Source organism: Trachymyrmex cornetzi, unplaced genomic scaffold, assembly GCF_001594075.2.
Source record: "Trachymyrmex cornetzi isolate Tcor2-1 unplaced genomic scaffold, Tcor1.1 scaffold468, whole genome shotgun sequence".
NCBI lineage: Eukaryota > Metazoa > Arthropoda > Insecta > Hymenoptera > Formicidae > Trachymyrmex > Trachymyrmex cornetzi.
The window spans coordinates 402,670-415,920 of record NW_017299487.1 but is presented as its reverse complement, the minus strand read 5'-3'; the positions used below and the strand labels follow the sequence as shown (position 1 = coordinate 415,920).

Genomic DNA, 13,251 nt, shown 5'->3' with positions numbered 1-13,251 from the left:
AATAAAACCAGAATGTTATGAACACAACTTTCACATGTATGTAGTTTGTTTAAAGCGAAAATATAAATATATGTATTTTATGCCCTTACAACCTCCTTAAGTAGATGACTATTATGATTTTTCACATTCACAATAAATCGTTAATTGTACACTGTTAAAAAAGACATAAAATTTAATGTACTTTTAAGTTACAAAAATTAAATTAAATTTTATGTATCTGTAACTGAAAAGTATATTTGTGTACATGTACATGAAATTTAGTGTACGTTTCATAAAATTTTACGAAGTTTAGTTCATTTTTTATTAAATTTTATGTAGATTTGCATAAAATTTAATATAAGTAAACGTTAAATTTGAGTTACTTATAACTTCATTTTTATTGACAACATTAAATATTTTTAATGTTTCTGCTTGAAATTTGCTTCCATTACATGTAACGGAAGCAAATTTCTTTTTTTTAACAGTATACAACAATTATATAGGATATACAATATATATTTCATATTCGTGAGGCATTACTCTGTATTCACTAACAAAGCTTGATACTTTTTATTCTACGTAAAATTTAATAAAAAATGTATTAAACTTCGTAAAATTTTATGAAACGTACACTAAATTTCATGTACACATACATAAATTTCATGTACATATACATATACATTCTTTTCAGTTACAGATACATAAAATTTAATGTAGTCATAAAATTTAATGAAACCATAAAAATATATTACAAGCAATAGGAGTCGACGCTGATTATCAATTAGCGCAATTTTTCTAGTTACAGATACATAAAATTTAATGTAGTCATAAAATTTAATGAAACCATAAAAATATATTACAGGCAATAGGAGTCGACGCTGATTATCAATTAGCGCAATTTTTCCTTAATACTAAAAATATAAATCTTAACTTTGAACGTTTCCACTCATGGTTTGAGTCTTCATCAGCATTCTTTCCCCCTAGCGCAACGATTGAAGTATTGCATGACAAAAATTTTGAGAAGAAATACGTTGGAGATATCATTTTGTCATGCAATACTCCAATCGTTGCGCTAGGAGGAAAGATTGCTGATGAAGACTCAAACCATGAATGGAAACGTTCAAAGTTAAGATTTATATTTTTAGTATTAAGGAAAAATTGCGCTAATTGATAACCAGCGTCGACTCCTATTGCCTGTAATATATTTTTTATGGTTTCATTAATTGTTTTAATTAAAGGAGTCTTTAAAAACTTATTAGTTTTTAATAATTTATAATTTATCATCATAAAATTTAATTTAATTTTTGTAACTTAAAAGTACATCAAATTTTATATCTTTTTTAACAGTGTACAGCGAGTCGTTTGGCGACCAATGGAAAGGAAGAAAGTTGAATTTGGCTAATCTTAAGAAAATCAGTATCGTTATCAATCGTATTTCTAATTTTATTGTTAATTAAGACTATAATACCCAAAATCTTAAGTAATAAGACGTAAGGAAATCAATATATTGGATTTGTTAATTACATTACATGGCCTATTTTATTTGGTCCTACTTTAATCAATTCGCTTACGTTTTACTGCTTAAATTTTTTGGGACTCATAGGTTGTCTTCCACTTGACCACTTGATACTTAAAACGATTATAGAATCACATTTTATCCTTATTGTTTATCAAATATTATAAAGACAGATAATGCTCGTGAGCATTGTGAGCGCCAAATGGAACGCACCTTTATGTTTAACCTAATGTTTTATTCAAAATGGGAGGCTTCATTTATAATGATGTCATGAACGGAACCCATTGGGTGAAACATCAGGTTAAACTTAATGACAATTGTTAACTAGATAATGAAAAACCGAGCCTTAGTCGTATAAGTTGGCTATTGACCAATTTCACCGATTCAATTGATAAGACTTAGGACTACTGACTTATTTTAGACCCGGTGTTAGATAAGATAAAGATTTCAATGAGGGAGATGTGGAAATGGTAGCTTACGAAATCAAACTTAGCAATTTTGATATTTTCGAAGAAGACAACACAAAATATATGATATTACAAATTTATATGGTGAATGTTTCAAGCACGCTCTTGAGAAGTAAATATCTTTTCTGTTGTGTCATGTACTTGTATAATTGGAATATTAAATGATTAATAAAGCAGTTACGAAAGAGATAGTTTAAAAGAAGATAAATAAGCTGAAGGGGGGGGGGAACAGTACAATATTTTCATAGGTATTCTCTTTTCTCTTTGCTAATATAGTTGAATTTCACAACAAATTAATATAAAGAATTATAATAAATTAAATTTAACGTCAACTTTAGTGTAAAAAAATGTTTTAATTTTTGTAGTTGTATGACGAAAATCGTATTCACTCGCAGCATAAAAATATAGATACAGTATAAAAATATAGATAGTCATTCTCGACGTGCGATGAAATATAATAAAGATATGTTGCCTATTACGTATACTTCTTTTTAAATACTGATAGTAGTGTGCATGGATGCCATGGTTTGCATTCTGCATCATTGATTAATGCAAATACACGTGTGCTATTAGATACTCGGAAAAATGAATGTGCGTAACGCGAGAAGATGAGAATACTTATTAAATTATCTCTAACTGGGTCTTATCTAAAGCTATGCTCACATGATAAAAACTCGTAAATCAACACAAGTTATGCGGAAGTTCGTTTTCCATTCTAAATTGTACGTCTCCGCGCTATCCAAGATCCCGGTAATGTTTTGAGATCGTGGATCATGCGATTGCCTGATTGAAGTAAATTAAAATTGAATCGTTTGTCGAAATCACAAACTTAGCAATTTTAATAAATTGAAATAACAATACTGAAAGCGAGAAGCTGAGAATAACTTTAAGCTTGTTATTTACTCGTCAACGGTGTAACTGAAGTCCATTTTCACGGTAGTGTTCGACCAGAACTACTGGCTGCTATCTGGTGCAATGATGTTTTGTAACTCTTTCGGTAGGATATCGCAAGACGAGGGGTAGGGTTTCGTGTAAAACAATTGGATATTTAGGGTTGCCTTTTTACGCAGAAACGTGATCGCAAGAAAAAAGGTCGTCATACAGAATGTTGGACAGTCAGAAAGAAATAATATCTATTAATGGATGACCTCCGACTGTCTATCAAAAACTACGTTTACGAACGGCACCGATAATAAAAAAGCATAAAGGTAGCAGAATTTTTAATGATTGGCATGTCCCTGGTACGGATAATTTAACGCGTTATTTCAAATTTTTTTATCAATTATATTAGTATTACAATTGCCATCAATTTATAAACTTTATAATAATAACGGTCGACATGATAATTACTTTGCATTTTTTCAAGATTTGTGACTGTTTGATAACGTTTGGTGAGTTTGGTCGATACTCGATAACTTGATATCGTGATAATGGATTTCTTATAGATAAGTAATAAAATTTAATGCAAAAATTTCAGAGAACAGAAAAATATGCGTAAATACTTGTACTATGTATTATAATAAAATTTTAATAATAAATATATAAAAATAAATTTTTAATTTTTCAACTCAAGAATTAATTTAAGAGACACCCCCTTTTCTTTATTTTCTTATTATTTTCCTCATTTTAGTGTTGTTTTAAATTGTTTCAATTATTTAAACTGCATATTATCAGATTATATTATCAGATATCGGAACAATTTTGCTATCCACAAGGTATTATTTTAAGAAAGGCATGTTTTGTTTTTGCAAAAGTATCAAATACTCGACGAACTCAATTAATTACGAATTGAATTAATTCTGCTAACAGAAAAGAAGTTCAAGGATAACGAGTTATACATCAAAATATTATCAAAACAAGACTTACTCGTTAGCTATGTTGTTTTGTTCAGCAACAGCGAGAATTTCTACGTCGGCGGATTTATCTCCTCTGTTATCCATGTCGTGAATTTTCCAGGCAGATCGTCGAGAAGGAGTGTGAACAACGCGGGTGCGCGAGCATCGAACAATTGACAGAAGCCGTCCGCCAAGCCGATCACGCAGCCAAGGCAAGGCAAGACAAGGCAAATCTGCGGCAGCGCGGGGTTACTATGCGTCGGGAGATGTCATTAGTGCGTGGCAGTGACTCTCTCTCTCTCTCTCTTCATGTATTTACATAAATATTATTCATAAAGGGGACGAACGCATGACGACCTAGATCAATCAATTTGATATCTTTGTCTCTACGAGAGCCGTCAATAGGAGCCATTTCTAATTAGATGTACAGATGTCTGATGATGAGTCTGCGTTGAGATTTCACGCATTCATTGATCCACAATTCCAGCGAAATAACAAAATAAGCGAAATAAGATAAACGATGATAAATGCGCCTTATCACGAGAAATTAGTCCATTTCGTGCGCCCTCGCGCATTACACTCGATCCTCAATTGAAAAATGATCAATATATGATAGGACGCAATAATTTTAAGCCTGCTCCGATCGTTGCTCTATCATTCCCATTTCGATCGAAGAATTGTTGGATTATGGAATGTTTGGGTTACAGAAATGTGTCAAATTTCTTCGCTCGTCTCGCTCTGATTAGCTTCGCGGCCGCGGCGTTCAAAATAAATTCTCACGAAAGACACAATCGTCATTAACGCACGCAATGATCCGTGCTGAAAAATATATCGCAAAAACTCATTAAAAATAGAATCGGATTTCCAGTATCCACGAATAAATTTATCGATACATAACATTATGTACAGACAAATTTTATTTAAAAGCCGAATGTCGATAAGATTTTGACTCTTTTTTTTTCTTGTCTTCTTTCTTACAGCATACAGGAGGAGATATCAAAGATATTTTACAAATGTTACAAGTTTATTTCTTATAACTATCATAGTAGACAATAATCAATCACAACATTGGCTCGATAACATGAACAGAATTGTATGCTCATGAGTAATCAGAATACTGTAATATCGGTAATTATGGACTTTACTGACTTCTTGCTTCGACTTGATTTAAAGAAGTAGTAATCTTGCGCGTTTGCAATATGAAAAGATGAGATTACTTTGAAGATTATAATTTAAGATATTATACGAAGTATGGATCTAATAAGTAATAGAGACCTTCAGCTTCTAATACATCCTTATTTTTTAGAGTTTACACAATCAGTAGCAAATATTTACACATAAAGTGCCAAACGTTAATTACAAAAGTGAAATATGTAAATTTTTACGTATTAACGTTTGTTAATTTAGGACAAACGAAGATTTCTTTATACAGAATTTTATAAAATTTGTTTAACAATCTTGGAATTCAATATATCCTTCAGATCATCATATATAATTTATAATTCATTATGGTTTGAAACATGATCAACAGTTTCTGAAACAAAGAGAAGAAATAAATGTCTCGTAAAAAGAAATTTATGCATGCATTTAAAAGATATATTGCGGGAAATATACCGCTGTCTCTCCATGTCTGTCTGTTTGCATTCTCTATCTTTTGTTGCAGAACTTTAATTTCTTCGTCGTAACCCACCCATTCCGGCAAGATACGCATGGCTGCTTGTAATTTCGCTTCCTTAGTCATCGGGTTATTACACTATATAATACAAGAAACGAGAAAGAAAAAGACAATTACTTAATAAATCTAAGACGTTAGAAATATTACAATATATTCATTTTTGCGATGTAAATGAGAATACATACTAAATCTATAGTTTTGGCATATTTCTTGGATACATCGTCGCACCAAGTTTCGCACCATAACCATTCTTGTGGTAGTGTCTTGATGGCCACTTGATGGATCATATTGTTAGGGAGATCCTAAAACCATCATCGATTATTTTACAAAAACGCAAAGAAACGACAATGTAACGATTATAATAAATAACAATATATAATCTTCTTTATACTGTAAATATTAAAATTATTCGTTTTACACACTTGATCAAGGTTTGATAAGCTATTTGGATCTTGACTCAATGCCTGATACTGGCCTCGCAGCCTATCTCCGGCGGCAATACGACGGAATCGTTTGAGATCGACCACATACAGCGCGCTAATGTGGTAAGCACGACCCTGCAAGTGATTTCTCCAATAGCCTTGCTTCCAAAATCTGAAACCATCCATTTCGATTCTGCTGTCACAGAACGGCGTGTACGCATAAGGCGCGCCGCCGAGATCCAAGGTTGCTAGTTCCTTTAAATCCGCTCTCACTACCTGTACAAAAATGATAAATAATTAAAAAAAAACAAGTAAAATAATTAAGAATAGTTATATTGCTACATTTTAAATTTGCCTACCTGATCGGCATCGACAAATATTATTTTCTTAACGTTCAGCGGGAACAGCACGTCGAGGAACAAAATTTTATATCCCCAAATAGTTCTTTGTTTTTCAGTTTGTTGATGAAGCCAACGAGGCCACTTGTATTGAACAAGTTCATACTCAAAGCCATATTCCTTAGCCATATGAGGCAGAAAATCCTATATCATAAGAAAGACTTTGTTACTTGTTTTCGCAATTGGAAAAAGAATAAAGAAAAAAAATTCACTATTTGTTATATAGACATTTTACCTTCAGTGTTGGTGAAAGATAATTTTTTAAGAACCAGAATTTGACTGGTGTTTTAGTGTGTTTAATAACACTTAGCATCATGATCTTCAAAAATCTTTCATATAAATGCCCAGAGGCAAGAGAGAATATATTTAATTTCTCATCTTTATCTTCATTTTCGTCTGTCGCTGTAAACGTCCTAGTTTGGAAATATATCAAAACATACATAAGACTTATTGCAATTGTAAATTATCATTTAGCTATTTTATATCAGCAAAAGTATCCCAATTAATACAAGCTGTATTAGTAAAGTAGTGATATGTCAAGTCAGTTAATAGGACGATAAATTGAAGACAAGAACACATATTGGTGACTTGGAATTATAATAATCAATGTGAATAAACTAATAGTTCAAAGTACATCAAGATTGCAGATTAACTGGATGTTAGAATTTAAAGCCACAAATATGTTCTTCATTATAGTATATATATGTATGTATTTATCTTTGATTTATGGGGTATGTGTATGTGTGTACTTAATTATATAAAATTATGAATGTGTAATTATTAACTACATAATAATGAGAAGCTTACCAAAATTTGGCAATGCTAAAAAAGAGAGAACAAATAAAAGTTAAGTTCAAAGGTAACGGAATACCATGCTACTCATGTTAAATACTAACACCCAGTATTAGGAATTCGTGAAACATAAAATACGAGTAATTCAATCAATCGAATGTACCTAGAAATGGAGTTCCATAATCCAGAATCCTTCTCGTTGTCCGATAAAAGATCTATTCCCGCTTTGTCTGGTTTTTTGGAAACCTTCACTTTCAACACGTGACTCTTCAGAGAACTTATCAGGACTTTCACATCATTGCCGTTTTGAATAACGTTCTGTCCATCAATAGTAGTAAAATCGTATATTTCTGCGGACCGTCCTTGCCGAAGTCGCAACACCCATTCGCCAGGATTTGCCTTGAGTTGGAAATATCCTAGATTGGCCATTACTATAGTATCAACCATCACAGATTGTTTCTCAGTGCCTAATGTGAACTGAAGGCCTCTTGGTGGATTTCCCATTACTGCTTCAAAACAGTGACCTTCGAGTAGCAAGTATTCTAATTCGAATTCACTGAAGCGATACAAAAAATAAAAGTTTTAATAAAATTAAAATAAAAAATTATTTGATTCAAATTTATAATAGACATATTTTAATATTTTTACCTGTGTACGCCCATTGCGACATTATCAAGTTTAATGTTATCTAAATCATAAACGCTGCGAACTACTTCAACAAGCCAGTTCTCAGGTGCATGAATGTATTGCGTTAATAAAGATGAAGTTGGAAGTTTTGTAAATTTTGCGATAGGACCACTAATATCTCCTTCTGTTGTAAATTGCAACTCAGGTTCGAGCACAAATCGATAAAAGCTGTAATAAGAGTGAAAAATATATTACAGTTTATAACAAATAAGAAAAGAATTATGAAGAAATTCAAGCATTACTTTACCTTTTCAATGGCATATCGCTATTTTTGTCTACGCAATTCAAAAATACTTTTATATTACAATTTAGGGCTTGTTGTAATGTTTTCAATATCGGGCCCAATTTTTGAGCACCACGTGAAACTGGATCTACAATGGCAATAAAGTTGAAGGCAACTTCATCGGGATTAACTGCTGGAATTTTTATAACGCTGCAAAATAAAATAAACATATGTATATAAACATATGAATTCTTATATATAATATGTATTCATTAATTGAACTCTTTAGTTATTTTTGTATATAAAAGTCATTATTTTACCTGTGATCATCTCCATGGAAAGGAACATCATAACGACTTCGAGTTTGTGGACGTGGCACTAAGAGTGAAGTGATCTTCATAATCGTATCATCCGTAATATTATTTTCTTCTATAAAAAATATTACAACATTTAATTATTTTTACCGCATACATTAAAAAACAACTACTACGCTTTTTTAAGTAATAAATCATAAAATACCATATTCATCTTCATTGAAGATTTGATCCTTTATCAATTTCATAAATAATTTCTCGCCATAGGTGCTTTGGCTGAATCTTTCTAATAAAGAGAAGTCGTCATTTGTAAATTCTTCATTATCATCCAAAGGGCCAATAACACGGCCATTGCACATAACTGCTCTTGTTCCCAACTCCATGTTTAAAACAGCTTTAACGTAATGTTGATGCAATGACAATATCGAATTTTGATTCTCTAAGATTGCTGCCACAGATTCATCCTGCAGTAATTAAATTATTAATGAATTGATTTTTAGTTTATATATATATATGTCACTTATAGATAGACGTATATCTTACCTCAATCTCAAAGTTATCATTAGCAATGAGAGCTACGGTGTCTTCTTTGAGGATTTTACGCATGTAAAGTATAGCCTTTTCTGGTGATAATGCACTTATTGCAGCAAGCACAATTTTGTTAATATCAGACTTTAGATTCGCATCATCTTCCGCATTAATAATAATACTAATTCGCGCATCAGCATTTGATTCCTAATAAAAATATATAAATTTTATATATTCTGTTTTATATATATTACACAAAGTATTACTCAATTACATACTATATATTCAAGAGCCTCTCGTAGTAATTGTCTGCCAGATAATGATTTCAAATCAGCTACAATCCAAAAGGAATATAAATGACGCATATTGCGACGCGGTACGAACAAGTAGTGCATTTTCTTCATTAAATAAGTTGATAGATTTTGAGAAGCCCATTTAGTATAATCGTCATCTTCAGGAATTGTACCGATTAAATTTAACCATGCATTCTTATCCACTTTTAAGATACGTTCGTTCAATCTAGAAAGTGAAATAATAATTAAGGCAATCAAATAATTTATATATCCTATGTTGATTAAAAAATTTAACTATAAGTGTTACATACCGTGGCATAACATTTGGTTGGTTCATGAGAAAATCAACAATGTCGTCTCCTTCCGTTACTTCACCTCGATACACTGCTTTTTGCAATATAGGAGTTTGCAACATAATAGTAGATAACACTGCTTCCTCATACGATTCAGAATTTATCTGATTAGGCGTCAAAGGAACACCGTTTAACAAAGCTTGTGGGAACTTCTTGAAACCACATCGTTTTATAAAGTCGCTGGCTAGATGCCGTCCTACATCATATTCTGACTCCTCACCAAGGATGTAAGGTATACTAGCGGATGAGTCTCTGGATCGAATAACTTTTTTTACATCATCCACGTTGACACCAGAATGTCCGATGTAATTTCCTAACTGAAGCAAAAATAAATGTTATTAGTTTTTAAATAAGGACACATTTAAATCCTAAATATAAAGCTTTACCTCTGACAAGAAATGTAAAGCCTCTTTTGGACTTCTAGTGTCTGCAAAATAGTGATATGCATTGTTAACTGCGACACTGGCATCCATTAAACCTGTTACCGATGTATTATAATTTGTCACAAAGACAAATCCTACCCTCAATGGTGCAGAATGCGCATAGAGAGATTGTGCTAGAGCAATGAGTGGCATGGAGTCGTCACTTAGAGGATCGATAATTAATACCTAAAGAAAAATCATGTATTAATTATTCAATCAACATAAAATAAGGAATTATTATTGTTACTAATTTAAAAAATAATACTAACTAGATTATATAAATTTCTTCTAATATTTCTGAGCATGCCAGGAAACGTTGGCCGTAATAATTCGGTTAATGATGGTGACCAATTACTATAACGTGGATCATTTTCAATATCATTGATCCAATTAATTGCGGAATCTCTTATGTCCATTGCAAAATTTTGATTATCTGTACCTCCAGATAAATCCAAAGCTAATAATTTACTCATTTTTTTATTACTAAAACCTAAAATAATTCATAAAAATATATTCTTTAAATATGTATAGTTTAATACAGTATTTAATATTTACATATAAATAACTATTTGCAAATTGTACCAATTTTATGAAGAGCTTCCATTACTCGTAATTCATTCCTTAAAGATTCTAAAAGGGTTAAAATATCAATAGCTTCCAGGTCAAAATATAAGCCATTGATGAAAAGCGCTGTGTCAGTTGGTTGAATATTTAGACTTGCCATAAATATTTCTTGATTTAATTTCATTTCCTTCTTCATATCGATATTTACTTTAGTTCTGATTAGTGATTTTGCCTATAAAAATAAATTATTACATATATACATAGTCATATAGATACATAATTCATTTCAATACATACTTGCATAGGAAAATTTTGCGATATATCAGTCAAGATGTTTAGTGCTTCTGCAGAAGGAGACTTCATTATTCTTTCAGCTGCCTGATGACTTAGTTCTTGAAATTGCCATACTTTAAAAGCACCGATTTCATGACTAGTTTCCAGTAAATATGTCTGTATTTTATCCAATTCAGCTTGATGATCTGGATATAATTTCCTGAAAAGATAGTATATTATACCATACTGATACAAAGTAACATATAGAAATATATAAACTAAATACTTTACGTTCTTACTAACCACCTTACTTTAAAATCATAAAGTTGATCCCCTCAATTTCTTCCATGCCATCGTTTGCCATTTCGGAGCTTTTCCCTGTGTTGTCTTTAATATCAGAATCATCAGTTGCTTTGTACTCTGTAGATTTCATTTGCAATTCTACACCATAGCCTGATAAACGCAATTTTGTATCCTCCCCCTCCTGTAAATCGTTTCAGATATAAGAAACAAAATTCTGTATAGTATATACGATGTCTAAAATGTATTTCCATTACATTATAATCTTTAATAAAATGACGAAGAATGTAATTGATCCCTTTTGTTTCTGCTATGTTTTTTAGCTTCTCATGAAAATCAATAAACGTAGATGTCCCAATCTGACCATACAATATCATTATTTTATCTGATTCTGGAGTACTTAAATATTTATGATCTACATCATAAGTATCTACAGTTTCCAATGTATCCTGAAAAATAAATACTGTGATTATGAGTTATATTAACATATGAATTATTTTAATGGATGAATTACGTAATACGATAAACTGCCAACCTGCTCAAGCAACCTATCTATATCTTCTAGAGAACAAGTGAATGTTTCACCAATGTTAACAAAATTGTCGCAAAATCCATATGAAGAAACATTTTTATTCACAGCCATTTGAAAGAACATTTCCACACGTGCAGAATAAATACGTAAAGACATTCCTAACTTAAAAACTGCTATCTCAGATGGAGACAGATACTTTTGGGCCAATTCCAAAATGATGTTATAATTATCCTGCTGTGTATCTGTTTGAAATAATTAGAGAAATTGAGTATAACTTGCTTGCACTTTCAATTCAACTGAAAAATAATATAATCAAATAATGACATAATTACGTGGTGTAGAATGTTTAACTATTTTGGAATAAGATTTGATAAATTTCCAAAAGTAATTTGGATTCTCATCGCTAAGATATTCAGCTGCTTCGAGAACAAGAGGTGTCTCCTTCCATTTAGCATTTATTAAAGTTGTTACGTATTTGTTGATCTTCTTGTCTGCTCCAAGTTGACTGGAGCATAATGAGAATATGTAAAAAAATATGAGTCCCCTCATCTGCAACAAATAAGAAACAAATCAAGATCGCCAACAAACTGTTATTATAAATCTCCCTTGTACAATAAAATTCTAGCAGAAAGACGTGTTTTTTCAGAAAGAAAATCGAGTGTTCCATCAGCAAAATTTTGCAAATCTTCACTAAACTCACTGTGAATTCTACTTCAATACACACATCTGTCACGAATACACAGGATGATAAGATGTCTAAAGATGCCCAATGAATGCTATACGTGCGGTATCTAATATTTCATTGATAAGCATTCGTGGGTTTCGTCGACAGCCTAGACTTAGGACAAAGAATGCTGACACTGTACGAATATCGTATATACCTTCGAAAAATGACTAAAGTTATCTTAGGTACGAAGAATGCATTGGTGACTACTGTCGATCCATCCAGTGCACGTGCCACATACACAATATCTTGGAATGATGATCGGAACAATTGGACTTAAGAACAATTATCATCCGGCAAGTTTAGAATCATTAGGACAAAGAGAACCTAAGATCGGCTATCCCGACATTTTACGTAGAACCGTCAAAATCGCCCATACACTAGCGCCAGTATATCTATTTTCGATTCAGGAACTATATTGTTACGTATTGGCATGGTACGAGTCCGGCTAAATTGCAATGTTATAAACCGCGTGCTAAATTGCCTTTTAAAAAATGTACAATATAAATTATAATTTTTAAATCATAAAAAAAATTAAACATTTTATAAATATAAAAATATATATACATTACTTAAAATATAATACTATACAATTCTTCAAATCAAGATTATAAAATCACAATATAATATAATTATACTTTGCTGATGTTGAATCCACTGTAAGTGTAAAAAACCCGACCTATATCGGAACGTGATCTTATCGCCAGTAGGTATGTAGTTCCCAATTGTAATTTTTCACATAAGAAGAGAATCATTTCCAAAGTATTTCAGCAAAAAATGCCATCACGAACGTTTTCATATATTTATTTCTATAATTATTGTTTATGCATAATAGTCACACATTTTCATTAATTTCTTCTTATCACGTATATTTTCGGAATCTTTCTTAGATACTTATAAAACTCAATTAAAAAGTATCCTAGGAAAAAATATTTTCTATATAATTATATATAA

At 31.4% G+C, this 13,251-nt stretch overlaps 1 protein-coding gene across 3 annotated transcripts; it reads right to left on the bottom strand.

Moving 5' to 3' along the window:
* Positions 1-4,754: 4,754 nt before the first annotated feature.
* Uggt (UDP-glucose-glycoprotein glucosyltransferase) lies at positions 4,755-12,674 on the bottom strand. 3 transcript variants are annotated; one of them, XM_018513356.1, is made up of 24 exons: positions 12,274-12,674; positions 11,906-12,122; positions 11,577-11,815; positions 11,299-11,490; positions 11,053-11,225; positions 10,766-10,961; positions 10,487-10,700; positions 10,174-10,394; positions 9,869-10,090; positions 9,441-9,799; positions 9,115-9,355; positions 8,852-9,043; positions 8,514-8,772; positions 8,315-8,423; positions 8,019-8,204; positions 7,733-7,939; positions 7,248-7,640; positions 7,100-7,114; positions 6,528-6,705; positions 6,254-6,436; positions 5,895-6,170; positions 5,658-5,774; positions 5,412-5,550; positions 4,755-5,331 (listed from the first exon to the last, which is right to left on the bottom strand). In XM_018513356.1, the coding sequence occupies exons 2-24, from the start codon at positions 12,120-12,122 to the stop codon at positions 5,294-5,296; spliced, it is 4,566 nt and encodes a 1,521-aa protein (XP_018368858.1). In that variant the 5' UTR covers positions 12,274-12,674; the 3' UTR covers positions 4,755-5,293. The 3 variants fall into 3 exon arrangements, with proteins under 3 accessions (XP_018368858.1, XP_018368857.1, XP_018368859.1); XM_018513355.1 differs by having other exon boundaries at positions 12,455-12,674; XM_018513357.1 differs by lacking the exon at positions 7,100-7,114 and having other exon boundaries at positions 12,455-12,674.
* Positions 12,675-13,251: the final 577 nt, after the last annotated feature.

What these genes read in the sequence shown, in the direction of transcription:
- Uggt (XM_018513356.1), bottom strand. Translation starts at nt 12,122, where the DNA reads ATGAGGGGACTCATATTTTTTTACATATTCTCATTATGCTCCAGTCAA. An exon ending in TTCCATGGAGATGATCACAG is followed by an intron (nt 8,205 to 8,314) that starts GTAAAATAATGA and finishes TTTATTTTGCAG; the next exon opens with CGTTATAAAAATTCCAGCAG. An exon ending in AGCGATATGCCATTGAAAAG is followed by an intron (nt 7,940 to 8,018) that starts GTAAAGTAATGC and finishes CTCTTATTACAG; the next exon opens with CTTTTATCGATTTGTGCTCG.